A 16,423-nucleotide genomic window follows, 5' to 3' on the forward strand; every position below is an offset into this window, starting at 1 on the left:
GAAGAATAGGTATTAATTCTTCTTTAAATATTTGGTAGAATTCCCCTGAGAAGCCATTCAGCCCTGGACACTTATTTGTTGGGAGATTTTTGATGACTGCTTCAGTTTTGTTGCTGGTTATGGGTCTGTTCAGGTTTTCTATTTCTTCCTGATTCAGTTTTGGTAGTTTATACATCTCTAGGAATGCATCCATTTCTTCTGGATGGCCTAATTTGTTGCCATATAGTTGCTCATAATATGTTCTTAGGATTGTATTTCTTCAGTATTGGTTTTGATCTCTCCTCTTTCATTCATGATTTTATTTATGTGGGTCCTTTCTCTTTTTTGAATATATATTTTTTAACATATTTTCTTTTTCTTTTTGAATAATAATAATATTAATTCTTTCAAGGAACCAACTCCTATTTTTGTTGATCTATTCGACTGTTCTTTTAGTTTCTGTTTCATTGATTTCTACTCTAATCTTTATTAATTCTCTTTTCTCTTGGGTTTAGGCTCTATTTACTGTTCTTTCTCCAGCTCCTTTAGGTATAAAGTTAGGTTGTGTATTTGACACTTTTTTGTTTCTTGAGAAAGGCTTGTATTGTAATGTATTTCCCTCTTAGGACTGCCTTTGCTGCATCCCAAAGGTTTTGAACCTTTGGTTTTCATTTTCATTTGTTCCCATGATTTTTTTTTTAATTCTCCTTTTAATTTCCTGGTTGACTCATTCATTCTTTAGTAGGATGTTCTTTAACCTCTAACTATTTGAGTTCTTTCTGACTTTTCTCTTGTGATTAAGTTCCAGTTTTAAGGCATTGTGTTCTGAAAATAAGCAAGGAATGATCCCAGTCTTTTGATACCAGTTGAGAACTGATTTGTGACCCAGTATGTGAACTATTTGGGAGAATGTTCCATGTGCACTGTATAAGAATTTGTCTTCTGTTGCTTTGGGTTGTAATGCTCTGAATATATCTGTGATGTCCATCTGGTGCAGTGATTGTTCACAGCCCTTGCTTTCTTACTCTTCTACTTAGATGTTCTGTCCATTTCCCTGAGTGAGGTATTAAAGTCCTCTGCTATTATTGTATTATTATCAGTGTTTTACTTTGATTTTATTATTAATTGGTTTATATAATTGGCTGCTCCCATGTTAAGGGCATAAATATTTACAATTGTTAGATCTTCTTGTTGGATGGACCTTTAATTCTGATATAGTGTCCTTCCTCATCTCTTATTACAGTCTTTCTTTTAAAATCTAATTTGTCTAATAGAAGGATTGCTACCCCCTCTTCTTTTGATGTCCATTAGCTTAAAAAATGGTTTTCTACCCCTTCACTTTCAATCTGGTGGTGTCTTTAGTCTAAAATGAGTCTTGCAGACAGCATATTGATAGATCTTGCTTTTTTATGCCATCTGATACCCTGTGTCTTTTGATTGGGGCATTTAGTTCATTTACATTCAGAGTAATGATTGAAAGATACTAAGTTAGTGCCATTGTATTACATATAAAGTCACTTTTTGATTATTGTCTCTGTTCCTTTCTGATCGTGTTACTTTTGGGCTGTCTCATCATGCTTAATATTTCTTGCGGGGCTGGTTTAGTGATCACAAATTCTTTCAGTTTCTGTTTATCTTGGAAGCTTTTTATCTCTCCGTCTATTTTGAATGACAGCCTTGCTGGATAAAGATTTCTTGCCTGCATATTTTTCTCATTTAGCACCCTGAATATATCATGCCAGTCCTTTCTGGCCTGCCAGGTCTCTGTGGATAGGTCTATTGCCAGTGTAATGTTTCTGCCTTTGGAGGTTACAGACCACTTGTCCTGAGCTGCTTTCAGAATTTTCTGTTTGTCTCTGAGATTTGCAAGCTTCACTATTATATGTCAGATATTTTTATTGATTCTGAGAGGGGTTCTCTGTGCCTCCTGGGCTTGAATGTCCATTTCCTTCCCCAGAGTGGGGAAGTTCTCCACTATAATTTGTTCCAGTATACTTTCTGCCTCTCTTTATCTCTTTCTCTTTCTCTTTCTCTTTCTCTTTCATTCTCCTTCCTCTTCTTCTGGGATCCCAGTTATTCTAATATTGTTTCACTTTATGGTATCACTTATCTCTCAAATTTTCCCCTTGTGTTAAAATAGTTGTTTATCTCTTTTTCTTAGCTGCTTTATTCTTCATCGTTTGCTCTTCTATATCACTAATCGCACTTCCATTTTTAATTGCCTCTTAGTAATAACCTTTTTTATTTCAACTTTAATAGATTTTAGTTCTTTTCTTTCTCCAGAAAGTGATTCTCTAGTGTCTTCTATGCTTTTTCAAGCCCAGCTAGTGTCTTTATTTTAATTATTCTGAACTCTCATTCCAACATCTTATCTCCATACTGATTATGTCCCTGGCAGTCAGTAGTCCTCTTGTTCTCTTTTTTGAGGTGAGTTTTTCTGTTTTGTCATTCTTGCAGAAAGTGGTTGCTTTTCTATTTGTAGAAATGCAATCTATTCCTTCCTTAGATCTCCAATTGAGTTTGCAGGTGTTCAGAAAGATTTGATAGCTATCTAGCTGGATTCGTGGGAATAGACAAAACTGAAGTCTTCTCTCCACCATCTTGGACTCAGCTCACAGTTTTGGTTTTTAAATGAGAGAACTTTGTAAGGTTGTATATAAACTCCCAGAAAGTCAGCAGAGAGGGGAAAGATGAAGATATACCACAAGCCCAGAGGGGTGGGAAAATGGGTTTGGATGTCAGTAGGAGAAAGACCTTGTCTTCTGAAACTTGGGGGACACGCAGATGCAGTAGAATCAGATAAATGCCATTGTAGATCAGGGAACACATGTTGTTGCACTCCTATGAATACTTCAGTTTTCTGTTTCTCTAGCTAAGTTGTGATGTGGCCTCTTTGATCCACAGGGATGGGTTGTGTGTAGCTAAGGGGCTTGGTAGCATGGAGAGTGTTTAGAAGGCAGGCTGAGGGAATAGCAGGGGAAGATGGCCAAGGACTGCTGATGGGCCCATGACAGCAGCCTCAGTCCACAGTAAGGGCTAATTTTCCACCTTCAGCAGTGCTCGCCATCTAGGATTGAGAAAGTAAAAAGGCTGATGTGGAGCTGATCTTGTGGTGTTGATGCTGGCAGAAGGACTGCCATATGACATATGAATCTGTCATAGAAGTGGTCTGAGCCGCTTCAGGAAATAAGTCCAGAAGGCATTGCTCAGCCCAAGAGAACATGGAATATCAAAGACTATTATCTCTGTCTGTAGTAGGAGTGATGAGGGGCAGGAATTGGGATGATAGAAGATTACAGGCAGACAGCAAGAGAGAGCCATTTTTATATGGAGTAACTGAGCAGTGATTTAATGGAGTTAATACCAAGTGGTCAGATGCCTTTCATGTGGACATTGAAGGATCCAGGTTTCAAAGGGAGGTGGTCCATATATTGGAAGATGGAGACAATAAGGAACATTAAATGCAGCTCTGTCAAGATTAACCCACAGGAGGTTGGACTTTCTGTATACTGAGAAGTGATAATTGACTTCATTTTTTAAACTCAAGTGAAGGAACACAAATAGAAATGAGTAGTCAATAGGTTAACTGGTCATCAAAAAATATTTTTAAATCAATTACTTTTCTTACCAACAGTAAGAAATTTTAAAAACAAATTGGAGGAAAATGTATAAACAACAAGAAATATGAAATAACCAGAAATAAGTTTAAGAAGACTTGAAAATAATACAGCCACCAGAGACAACTTAATTAATGGAGAGATGTACCTTCTTTGAAAGGGAAGAAAAACTTGACGTCATAGAGATAGTTATGTTCCTTAAATTTTAGTGACTCTCTGAAGTGTTATAAACTGAATCTAAAATTCCTCTGAAAGAATAAGCTTGTGAGAATATCCAGGCTAAATCTAAATGATAGAAGGTAGACTTGTGGCCTGTTGTGATGGATTCTCAAGCTCTAGGATTTAACTTTAACACATATAATTTTAGCTCCTGATCTCATTACCAACCACCTTTATTTTTATTCTTTTCATTTATTAGAGAGAGAGAGGGAGAGCAAGGACAAGCAGCAGGAAGGACAGAGGTAGAGGGAGATGCAGACTCCCTGCTGAGCAGGAAGCCTGACAAGAGGTTTGATCCCAGGACCCTGGGGATCATGATCTGAGCCAAAGGCAGATGCTCAACTGACTGACCTGCCCCCCTCCCAGGCACCCCTAGGATTTAATTTTAGCACATCTAACCTGTTAACTCCTGATGTCATCACCAGCCACCTTCAACTGAATATTTGCATCACTCATAATTTTGAAACAAACTCAGTCAAACCTTATTTAAAATGTATTTTTGAAGGTGTATTCAAATTTATGCATTATAAAATTAGAGATTTTCCTGTAAGTCTCATGCTTAAAATTTCCTCCTAAACATTTATTTGAAATCCGTTCTGGTTTAAGACATTGAACATAACTGGTGTCCCAAAATCCAATGTTGTCCCTTTTCTTCCTTCCTTTTTTAAAAGACATTTTAAACAGATTAACATGTGTAATTAGAACAAGCTCATGGTAATAATCTTGACCACCACAGATCGTAGCAAAAAATAGAAATCACTAGTAATTTTATTTCCAAAACAAAATTCAAACATGGTTTGTATTTTGATTTTGGATAGTGCATTTGACTAATATAGGAACTTCATACCTGAAGGTAGCATTACATACTTATCATTAATGAAGATTATTTTTCTAGAAGTACTAGTTTGTGCTGATAAATTTACCCCTCTTTACCACCCGCATTGTAAGATCACTGCGGGAAAGAATAAAAACTAACCAATTTGCTTCTTGCTTGGCCTAATAATCTTTGGCTTGGTTTCCATTCACTTCAGTATTTACAAGATTTTAGTGGGCAAGAGACTTAAGTCTTAAAAGAGTTTGACATAGGGGTGCCTGGGTGGCTCAGTTATTAAGGCATCCAACTCTTGATTTCAGCCTAAGTCATGATCTCAGGGTAGTGAGATTGAGCTCCATGCAGGTTTCATGCTGGGTGTGGAACCTGCTGAAGATCTCTCTTTCCCTCTTCCCATCTCCCACCTCCTCCCTTTAAAAAAAAAAAAAAAAAGTAGGTTTAAGAATATTTATTCTTACAGCCCATCCACTATCTCCCAGGTGGTTCTGACATAGAAAGTGCTTAAGCCCCACTTTCACAACCACTCATTTATGAAGTTCACAGTCAGATTTTACCAGAAACCATGGCTCAAGCCTACCCAAAATGACCTGTCATGGAAGAGAAGAAAGGACTTCAGCTTTCTTTGTATTCTCTGTCCTAGTTTTGGCTAAGAGTTATTCATTCTGTGTGTTCCTATCTTAGGCCAGGCTCCCATTAATTAGTAAGAAAACAGGACACGCCAGGCAAAAGTTTGAGGCTACAGAGCCTGCTCACACTCTCTTCCACATCTTCCTCCTCCTGTCTCCAAAGACACCCCTTTAGTTGGTCACCTACTGCTGTGCCCGCTCTGTAAAACCAGCCTTCTCTCAGCAGTGACAGGAGGATGCTAACAGTGACTTCATGAATTGGTGGTGGTATCTTCATAACAGTAAAAGAGAGAGATGCCTTCTAGTAACCCCTCCCCAGGTCTGGCTTACCTTTTCAGAGATTATTCCAAAGAAATATAGGGGAGGATAATGGGTTGGGGGTTGGAGGAGCAAACAGGGATGGTGGAAAGGGGATTCCAGTATACTACAAAAGATGGGCTTGCCATTTTCTCCTACAATTTAGCCAACAATACTGTGTAGGTAGCTATTCTTGAAACAAGCTAGCCTTCAGCTTAGAAAAGACATTGCCTCTGCCTTCTTTCAAGATAACCTGACAATTTAGTATTTGACGCTGTTCAAAGAGAGAGTAGGAATTACTGTTACATTAAAACTCTTTTTCATGGACAAGATTCTAGGGGTTTTGTTCTAAGAATTGGCAAGAGCTTCTTGCAAAGATCAGGGGGCAGTCATCATTTGTGGCATGTATTTTTGATGGACAAAGTCTGAGAACCAAATACCGTTGATAGAGAGCTGATCTTTGCACCTAGAATGCCGTATTTTATTTCAAACCCACATACTGCTTTCCTTTTGGATGCTTACCTTCCATCCCTTCCCTGTGCCCAGGAGGGCTGACCTGATCCTGCAAGGAAAGCCTAGACAGCCTCAAGTACTAGCACAGTCCAGGACCTCATTGACAAATAATATTGATGGGTTAGAGGAAATGGATGGTTGTGACACATGGTGTCACATCACCATGTGTGTGTGCGGAGCAGCAGGTTTCTCTCAAGAATATCGCTTGGATTTTGAAAGGCAGAGTTTGGCGGGAGAGTGGAGAAGAGCAAGTGTAGCATGAGCTGCAGGCAGAATATATTTGTGGCACTAATAATATCCCACCCAGTGTCACAGTGGCTCATCCATTTCGATACATTGTGCTCACAATGACAACCAGCTTCTTGTTGACCCAAGTAATTGCAAGTCTCTTTTCCTTCATCCCCAAGAAGACCTAATTTGGCCCAGGTGTTGAGATTAGGGGCTATTTCTGTTTCTTCTCCCCAAAGTAGCTAGAGCAACTAGGCCCCAAAGAAAAGAGACCCCAGCCCATGGAGATACCAAAGGGTTACCTCCTATTGCCAACCTGGTGACAGCCATGTGGATTAATGCAGGGAACATGAACTCTTTCAAGTCCCATACTGGATACTCTGAATATCCAACATGTGTCCCAGAGATGATTTAGTTCACTCTAACCCTAAATACTGCAGAGGGAGAAAATAATTTTCCCTCTACGCTTCTGAGTCCTTAGCTGGGACTTCCACAATGAAAGGCAGATTCACAAGAGAAGAACATTATTAACATGTTGGCCTTATGTATATGTGGGAGATACCCAAGGAAAAATGAGTAACTCAGAGAGGTGGCTTTAGACCTCAGTATTAAATTGCATCTTAATAGGGAGAGGGGAGGGAGGATATGGGCCTCTCGGGGGACAGTAAATGATTTTTATGAAAGATGAAGGGACTGAAGAAGAATAGGCAGGAGGTATAACAATTTCTGACGGTTTTTCTGGGTGGTGTGTTGTGAACTTCTAGCCTATTCTTTTGTGATGAGTCAATCCTTCATGGTTGATGGAACTCCCAGGGAAATCCTTTTGGAGAATCTGTCTTTAGGCAGGGAAGGGGAGGTCAGAGAAAGCCGCTTCATGCATTTGCTCTCCTTCAAATACCTACAGCTCAAACTAGTCCACACACTGAAGCAGCATCTTTTGGGGGGACATGTCCTGCTATACTCTTCAATAATAATATGTAATGATAATACCTTCCCTGAACAATAGATAGATTTCACTTACTTTTTTTTTTTTTTTTTTGAAAGAATTTATTTATTTATTTGTGAGAGCTAGAGAAAGCATAAGTTGGGGGAGGGACATAGTGAGAGGGAGAAGCAGACTTCCTGCTGAGCAGAGTCCCATGCAGGGCTTCACCCCAGGACCTCAAGATGATGAGCTGAGCTGAAGTCAGATGGTTAACCACTGAGCCACCCAGGTGCCTTATTTTCTTAATCAGTTACAATTATTAATCCTTTTTGGGTTTTATATTGGTATTGTGTTTATCTTTGCAGTGATAATGTAGGGATTTGCTTCAAAATAAACAGGATTTGGGAGAAGAGGTAGATGAAATGAGATTGGCCATGAGTAAATAATCATTCTTTTGTCTACTGTATATATCATAAAACTCAGAGTAAACAGTTGGAAATTCTTTCTAATCATTTATGAAAATAAGTGGGAACTTTTAATTACTCAGTTAGCTGTGATGTAAACTAAGTATTAATCCCCAAAATTAGACCAGCCTGAGTTTTTCTAATGAGATCTATGACCGATCTTTAAACAGTGTCACTATTCTATGAACACCACCTACCTTCACTGGCCAAATAGAAAATGCATACACTACCCTATGCTCCTTTACCCCAAATTTTTAAAAATGGAAAAATCTCTAATCAAGCATGATAGGAAAAATTTCGTATCAAGCATGATAGGAAGAGAGCAGCTCTGTGCAGTGCAGCTCTGTAGTACATGCTGCGGGAATGGGGACCTGATGTGGACGCAAGAAAGCCAGAATCTCATTCAGAAACTGAAATGTGATAAACAACCCTTATGAAGATGCCCCTCCCAGAAACCACGTATTGGGCTGCTCTCAGGAAGCCAGAGATCCGGGAATAGGTTCTTTTCCTTGAGCCTTATCCATTTCAGAGATGCAAAATGAAGAAAAGGAATCTTGTGTTCTTTCGGTTTCTTGGAACCTGCAATATCTAAGCATCGCCCTTTAGACTCTTCAAACAATAAAACCAACTAAGCTGTGATGGCCCCTCCCATCAGCAATGATGAGCTCATGCTGGTTTCATAAGGCTGACTCTCCTACCTGTCACACAGTTTTCTGGGAAGAAACGGTAAAGCTTCCTCAATGGAAAGGTTCCTTCTTGACCCACAGTATTTGCTGTATCCTTTCAGATCTTTGCCTGGAAGAATTGGAAGGGCAGGCCATTGCCTCATTAAAACCACCCCTGACCAGTTGGGTCCAAGTTTGCTAGAACAGGGTCCACCCTCCAGTAGAAAATTTCTCTGGCCTTTCCCATGCCAATCTTCCCAAGTCCAGGAATCCCCAGTGAAGTACATCCCTTCCTGTTGCTATTTATGCTGTCTGGTGTAACCAGAAAGGGCTCTGGGCTAGAAATCAGAATGCCTGGCCTCTAGTGCTGATTTGAGGAGCATGAAATACTTAAGCTAAATGAATAGAGCCCTTTCCTCCAAGGGATACAGAAAACCCTGGACCCTGCCCTCCAGTGTCTTATGATCCGAGGAGGGAAAAGACAGGCAAACAGTAGGCATTCATAATTTCAAACCAAACCTCCCATTAAAGCATACAATTGCCGTGGCAGCCATACCTTATAGGGTACTGGGAGGGAGCATCTGAAAAGGAGAGTCAGTCCTCAGGGCACACTGGGCACTGGGCAGGGTTCCCTATAGGATGATGGTCAGCCAGAGCTAAATCTTGGAATATAATCAGTGCTTGCTGGGGATAGGAAAGATGTCTCAGGCAGCCCAAGCTTATGACTGGGGCAGCATGACAGGAGGTTAAAAGACAAAGAAGGAGGTTCCAAGTTGCAGAGGGCCTCCTTAATTCGTCTTCAGCTGCATTCTGTAGGCACTGGAGAACCAGAAGGGCTTCGATGGGATGTGGGTGGGCATATCCTATCATATTTGCATTTTTGCAAGATCACACGGTAAAGTGATCTTCCATATAGTCAGAAGGAGTGAGATGGAGGAAGTGTCTGTCAGAGCTCAGATGAGGTAGGGAGGTACAGTGGTCCAGGCAGAAGGCCTTGAGGATCCCGGCGAAGCCAGCAAAACTGGGAACAAATAAGCAGGGGCATAACTGGAGAATATTAAGGAGGTGAATTCCACAGGTCTTGGTGTCTGAATGAGTTTGGTGGGAAACAGGCAGTCAACATACGGGTTTACAGAGGTTCTAGGCACTTAGGGTATTGTGTAGGCAGTCCCTCAGCCCTCTTATTTAGCTTCCTTATTTGTGACATTTGGATAATTGGTGTGGTACACACTCGCCTTGTCCACATTTCATGAACACTGGTAGGGTATCATGCATGATACGGGTGTACATGCTCTTTGTGAACAGCAATGCAAATTTAAAGTTATTTGGAAAATCCAGAACAAAGGGGTGGCAAGGGAGAGGGAGGAGGTAGAGAAGAGGTGTTTGGCCAAGCAGTATATTTTCAGCACAGGTAAAGAAAATGCATATTTGTGGTGATAGAAATTAAGAACAGGAAATAAGGATGTCGAATGCAAGATCTGTTAAAATGTATCTGGGGCACCTGGGTGGCTTAGTGGGATTAGCATCCAACTCTTGATCTCAGCTCAGGTCCAGATCTCAGGTGCTTGAGTTTAAAAAAAAAAAAAATCTGTTTAGGCTTACTGCTTATGTTTTCTTGAAAAAGGTACTAATTTTCATGTATAAATTACACTAATTCTAATCCTTGAATTTGTGCAAGTTAGTTATCTTTAAAAACTGGGATAAACATTTCTTAACAACAGTGAGGAGTTACTCTGTTACATATGTTGATACATATGATAATTATATATCACCTATATGATTAGATCATGATATTAACAATGATATGACATATGATATGTTACTTATATGTCATGATATAAATGTCAAATAATTCTCTGGCAATAATACATATAAAACATGGGGATGGATTCCAGGGGAGAAAAACCCAGATAAGATACAGTTAATGGGGGCGCCTGGGTGGCTCAGTGGGTTAAGCCGCTGCCTTCGGCTCAGGTCATGATCTCAGGGTCCTGGGATCGAAGCCCGCATCGGGCTCTCTGCTCAGCAGGGAGCCTGCTTCTCTCTCTCTCTCTCTCTGTCTGCCTCTCCATCTACTTGTGATTTCTCTCTGTCAAATAAATAAATAAAATCTTTAAAAAAAAAAAAAAAGATACAGTTAATGGGTTTACTTTCGTGAGGCGCTTACATTCATACTTTTGAATCTTAAAACTCAAAGTAACCAAGAAAGTACTCTTTTTTATTATTTATTCCCATAGGGTAGCATAAACTGTTCTTTGCTTAAGTATCTTGTTTGGAAGCGTTTTTGGTTAAACCATGGCTTTTTAAAGGAAACTGTTTTCTCTCACATTTGGATATTGCATTTTTAAAAAGTGGCAGGAGAGCCTGGGTGGTGTAGTCCATTAAGCATCCAGCTCTTGATTTCCGCTCAAGTTAGGATCTGAGGGTTGTCAGGTGGAGCCCTGCATCAGGCTCTGTGCTCAGTGTGGAGTCTGCTTCTCTCCTTGACCCATGCCACTCCCCCTCATTCACATGCTCCCTCTCGCGCTCTCGCTCTCTCTCTCTATTTTTAAAAATTTTAGTTTGCAAGTAAATAAAGAACAAAAAGCGACAGTGGCTTTCTTGTCTAGTGGTTGAGTCCCATTAATTTTCATTAGAAAGAAGCCGAGTCTTAGTAATACAAAGCAGTTAAGCAAAGAGAATTTTCTCGTGCGCTGATGACATCCAAAGAGCCTGTGTCCATTTCGGTCCCTGGGGGGGATGTGGCAGGAAGTCTGGAGCCGACTTCTGGAAATTCCTGTATGGGCCAGCCCGGGCGAACATCCTGAGCTGTCTTCACACACAGGCAGTTCTGAGCTGTGAGATCAGAGGACAGAAGCCTGAGGAGGTAGCACTGCCGAGTTTGAGTGGGGGAAACAAAGGAGAGACAGGTTTCCGGAGCGCTCTCTGGTGTTATTTTGGAGCCTTGTGACAACTTTTAACTCTGCTGCAGTGTGCGTGTATGTGGGTCTTTCAGCTCTCAGGCTTTTGATGTTTTTTAGGTTTTGTTTTATTTTGTTTTTAACCTGCATTGAAACAGAAAGAGTTCCAGGAAATGAAGGGTATAAGAGGGAAGAAAGCCCTTGCATCATCAGAGATGACAGCCAAGGTGGCAAGAGGCAGCCCCTTTCCTCCTGTCTCCCGTGCTTCCCGTTCAAATGACTCCTCCAGCAGCTGAGGGCCAAAGCAGCACAGCCGGTTTCCACGGACACAGTGGGGGCTCCTCAAAACAAGAACAAACATTGCTCTTCAAGTTGGCTTCCAGTGGCCCTGGATTGGGGTGGGTTTTTTGTTTTTTGTTTTTTATGGTACTGTGCTATTAATAGGTGAAATATTCCCTTCTGGTTAAGTACATGTATTTATGACATGATACATCCCCTGTCTCCGGAATAAAAGTTCCTGTCATGCATGGTAACAAGAGAAATGAAACTTAATTCAGGAGGTATTTGGTTTTTTTTTTTTTTAAGATTTTATTTATTTAATTGACACAGATCACAAGTAGGCAGAGAGGTACACAGAGCGGGTGGGGGAAGCAGGCCCCCCACTGAGCAGAGAGCCTAATGTGGGACTTGATCCCAGGGCCCTGGGATCATGATCTGTGCCGAAGGCAGAGGCTTAACCCACTGAGCCACCTAGGCGCCCCAGGAGGTATTTATATTAACATAAATTCATGTTCTGCCCATGTTGCTTATAAAGGATGTCCTGCTTGGCCTGGGGGGAGGTGGTAGAGGTCTACTTTTTCCTTTCTCTCTTACCCCCTGGTCTTCTACCTTCTCTTTGTTGGAAGAGTACCTATAAATCCAGACTCTCTCACATTCCTCTCATCCCGTACCCATCTATCAGAGGTTAGAATGTCATTATCTCAGGAGTATCATTTTTTTAAAATACTTTTTATCTATATATTTTAGAGAGCATGTGTGTACGAGTGGGGGGTCAGAGGGAGAGGGAGAGAGAATCTCAAGCAGGGTTCTCACTGAGCATAGAGCCGGTCTCATGGGGCTCCATCTCATCACCCTGAGATAATGACCTGAGTCAAAATTAAGAGTCAGCTGTTCAACTAACTGAGCTACCCAGGTACCCTTCACAGGTATCCTTTTAAGAAAGTTGTGCCTCAGGGCACTTGGGTGGCTCAGTGGATTAAGCCTCTGCCTTTGGCTCAAATCATGATCTCAGGGTCCTGGGATCAAGCACCCACATTGGGCTCTCTGCTCAGCGGAGAGCCTGCTTCCCCCTCTTTCTCTGCCTGCCCCTCTGCCTACTTGTGATCTCTCTCTGTCAAATAAAAAAACCTCAAAAAAAAAAAAAAGTTGTGCCCCATTTTAGGGTAGGGTTCTGTTACTTTCTCAGAATTTTGAGGGTCCTCTGCTTACCAACACCTTTCTGCCTCAGCCACTTGATTTTTTTCTGATTGCATTCGCCTCTCATGCTCTTCTGCTAAAGACACCTTCTCTTTGGCACTCCCAAGATCCATGTTAATTGTTCCTTTCTCTTTCCTTGCACACTCTAAAGTTTTATGCCTTCTGCCTGAAACCTTTATCCTCCCAGTTTTGTACTATCCTTGGTCCTCTTTTCCTTCAAAATGTGGTTGCAAATTGTTATTCTTTGATGGAACCGCACATAGGCATTAACATCTTTAATCCGGGTTTTAATGAGGTTGCTAGAACAGTGCGTTTGGGTTTTTTTTATGTGTGCCAATTGCCTTTATTTCAGATGTAAATCTGTTGAGAGCAGAGACTGTCCTTAAATATTTGTTCTTCCCTTCTTCCTTGCCATGTTCAGGATGTGGTAGGTTCAAAGATGAGGCATGTGGCTATTTATCTTGGATATCAGATCTCTTCTGGTATAGAGGTGTTTAGAAATTGTGGCCCTCCCCCAAGCTCATTGAAAGAACTTCTTAATTTTCCTTAAATTCTAGCATTCTTGCTCTGGGCAGTAAGCACATTTATGAATTTGAGCAGTTAGAAGTCCCACTTATATAAAACAGCCTTGCTTTTATCATTCAGAATTGCCTATAATTGCAAATGGCTATTTTATCTTAGGGCATATTCTTTTTCTGTATTGTGCTCTGTAAATACATTCCCGGTGATCCGGTTGCTTACCATATTCTAGGTTTTAATTTACAGTTATTTCTCAAGTACGTGAGGTACTTTCTGATCTTATTTAATACTTATGATACTTTCCATAATAGCTATAGATTTGAGTGCTTTCCATAATAGCTATAGATTTGTTAATACTGTACTTTCTCTAAGTATTTTTTTCCTGGATTTCATCCCTTTTCTTTTCTTTTTAAGATTTTATTTATTTATTTGACAGAGAGAGATCACAAGTAGGCAGGGAGGCAGAAGCAGGATCCCTGCTGAGCAGAGAGCCCAATGTGGGGCTCGATCCCAGGACCCTGAGATCATGACCCGAGCAGAGGCTTATCCCACTGAGCCACCCAGGCATCCCATCATGACCTTTTCTTTTGTATTCCTACCTTTCTGCTTTTCTAAGTGTTTCATTCTGCTTTTAAAATTTATTTCTTCCCCAAATACATCCTTCAGGCCAAAGCTTTAATAAATGTCCTTGAATATATCTTAGATACATGAAAATGGCTTATTCTGACATCTAGCAAGTGCTCATGGAGAACACCTTCAAAAAAGGAGTGGAGATAGAAATATAAAAACTCTTTAAAGCCCTTGCCCGTGAGAAAATTATATTCTTGTTTAAAGGAGCCGTATTAAACATATTTTTAGAAATTTTGTTAGCACTGAGCAACGCAACATACAAAACACTATTTACATGCCGAGGTTGTAAGTAACAAAAGGGAACTCGCTGTCAGCGTCATCAATTTGCCTTTCCTGGAAATTGGAAAAGTCAACTGCTGTCTCCTTGATGTATTTTCTTGTCATTTTATTTTGTTATTTTCCATTTGTGCTTGGCCTCAGAGTACCACTGCTGAGAAGTTCCTTAGTTTGATTATAATTCTGCTTGCAATCCTCATTTCTTCCAACAACGAAGACAGTCTGTTTGAGTTGTCACAGGGATTCAAAGTCTCGCTTACCTAACTAATGAGTGTGAAGAATAAGTCTGTACACATTGCTGATTCAGTGTAAGGGAAAGTGGAAAGACAACCGTTTCCTCCCTTCTGGCCCCTTCAACATGGCCCCTTTCCAATAGAAGTGTAAGGCACACCTGGTAAAGAGTTTACAACGTAGGCTGAAAGCAAATGTAAGCCAAAGCCCTTTTTAAAATGCTGATTTTGGGGACACCTGGCTGGCTCAGTCAGTAGAGCATGTGACTCTGGGGTCTCGGGGTCTTGAGTTGAAGCCCCACGTTGGGTATAGAGATTACTTTTAAAAAATGCTGATTTGGAGGGCGCTTGAGTGGCTCAGTGGGTTAAAGCCTCTGCTTTCGGCTTGGGTCATGTCCCCAGGGTCCTGGGATCAAGCCCCACATCAGGCTCTCTGCTTGGCAGGGAGCCTGCTTCCCTTCCTCTCTCTCTGCCTGCCTCTGCCTACTTGTGATCTCTCTCTGTCAAATAAATAAAATCTTAAAAAAAAATTGCTGATTTTGAGGACGCCTGGGTGGCTCAGTGGGTTAAAGCCTCTGCTTTCAGCTCAGGTCATGATCCCAGCATCCTGGGATTGAGCCCCGCATCGGGCTCCCTGATCTGCGGAGAGCCTGCTTCCTCCTCTCTCTGCCTGCCTCCCTGCCTGCTTGTGATCTCTCTCTCTGTCAATAAATAAATAAAATCTTTTTTTAAAAAATGCTGATTTTTGTCCTATACTGCAAATATACTCAAAGTTGTCTGGTCAATAAGTATTAATTGCACAATTTCCTATACCCAGACACCGTAGCTAAAGAGATGGGGGCCAGTGTGACAAAGGTCTATAATTAGACATGCCCCAGGCATGGAACAGTGTGTAGTTAAGGGGAGTTGGAAAGCAGCAGGGAGGATAGTGTGTAGTTGTGGGGAGTGGGGAAGGGGCAGAGAGGATAGCCCAGCTGGAGCCAGCGCACAGAGGGAGGATGGAACATGATGCAAGTGAGGTCATGGGGAGAAGACCAGCATGGCTGGAACGCAGAACTCTTGTTGAAAAGTAGAAGAACATGGCATAACTCTGGCAGATCTTGGCTTATATCCAGACGCCGCAATCCAGATGCTCGATAGAAAGCCATTGTTGGTTCTGGAGCGGCGGCTTGACGCAGGAGAGGCGGTGTCTCTGGAGGATGAATTGGGCATTGATGGCTCAGGCGACTTGTGGAGGGGGACCCCGGAGATGACTGCTGTGTGTTCAGGGATTGAAGGCAAAGGTCTGCAGCTGCAGCTCTTCTGCCCTGGTGACTTCATCTTGAAGCAGGGACAAAAGCCCTTTCGGGGTTTTTTTTGTTTTTTTTTTTGTTTTGTTTTTCTTTTCTTGTAAACATACGCTAGATTGAGTTGGGTTTCTCTTCCTTCGGAACCAGAATCCTGGTGATCAAATGCTTTTTGGAATTGAGTCGCCTTAGGCTTTGAAAGCTAAGCAGTGTTGTAGGCAAACAGAATTAGGAGAAGGTAGAAAGGTGGGAGTGACTCACGCAATGGGTTCTGGGACAGATATTTGTCCACTGAAATACGAGCAGAGGGGAGCTCTGTGGGACCAGTTTAAAGAGGTGTGTTGGGCCCAGTTGGTGGCCTGTGGTGAGCCACTCCTCTATGCCTAGGATACTGCAGCTGAAGCTGTCGCTCTAGCCTATGGCCATGTGCTTGGGACTTAGCAGAAAGAAGTTTCCAGCTGGCAGAATCCTCTGCAGTCAGATACTCTTTTTGCTGTTGTTCTTTTGGGTTGTTTTGGTTTCTTAGATACAGCTTTCTCACGGTACGTTAGACGTCTATTGCTAACAATAGACATCTGTTATTTCTGAAACTAGGTTTGCAAAATCCCTCCCACCCAACGTTTCCTCTTGTGTTCTAGCTGTTGGTGGCAATCCTGTCTTCTCCATCCTCCAGATAACCTTGGGGTGATCCTGGATGTTGCTCTCCATTGCTCTCTTCTGGTGTTATCTCTGGATTCATTC

General features: G+C 41.5%; 1 protein-coding gene across 7 annotated transcripts in view; it reads left to right on the forward strand.

The window, feature by feature from the left end:
• GRAMD2B (GRAM domain containing 2B) overlaps window positions 1-16,423 on the forward strand; it is a 112,775-nt gene that overhangs the window by 57,882 nt on the left and 38,470 nt on the right. Inside the window, exon 1 of one of the 7 annotated variants that reach the window (XM_032335502.1) lies at window positions 11,410-11,663. The exons of 5 other annotated variants lie outside the window; for them this stretch is intronic. In XM_032335502.1, coding sequence (XP_032191393.1) covers window positions 11,542-11,663 — 122 coding nt within the window. In that variant the 5' untranslated portion in view covers window positions 11,410-11,541. Of the gene's footprint in view, window positions 1-11,409; window positions 11,664-13,782; window positions 13,825-16,423 lie in introns of those variants that run through there. One more of the 7 variants, XM_032335507.1, reaches the window with a different exon arrangement.

Source organism: Mustela erminea, chromosome 3 (assembly GCF_009829155.1).
Source record: "Mustela erminea isolate mMusErm1 chromosome 3, mMusErm1.Pri, whole genome shotgun sequence".
Taxonomy (NCBI): Eukaryota; Metazoa; Chordata; class Mammalia; order Carnivora; family Mustelidae; genus Mustela; species Mustela erminea.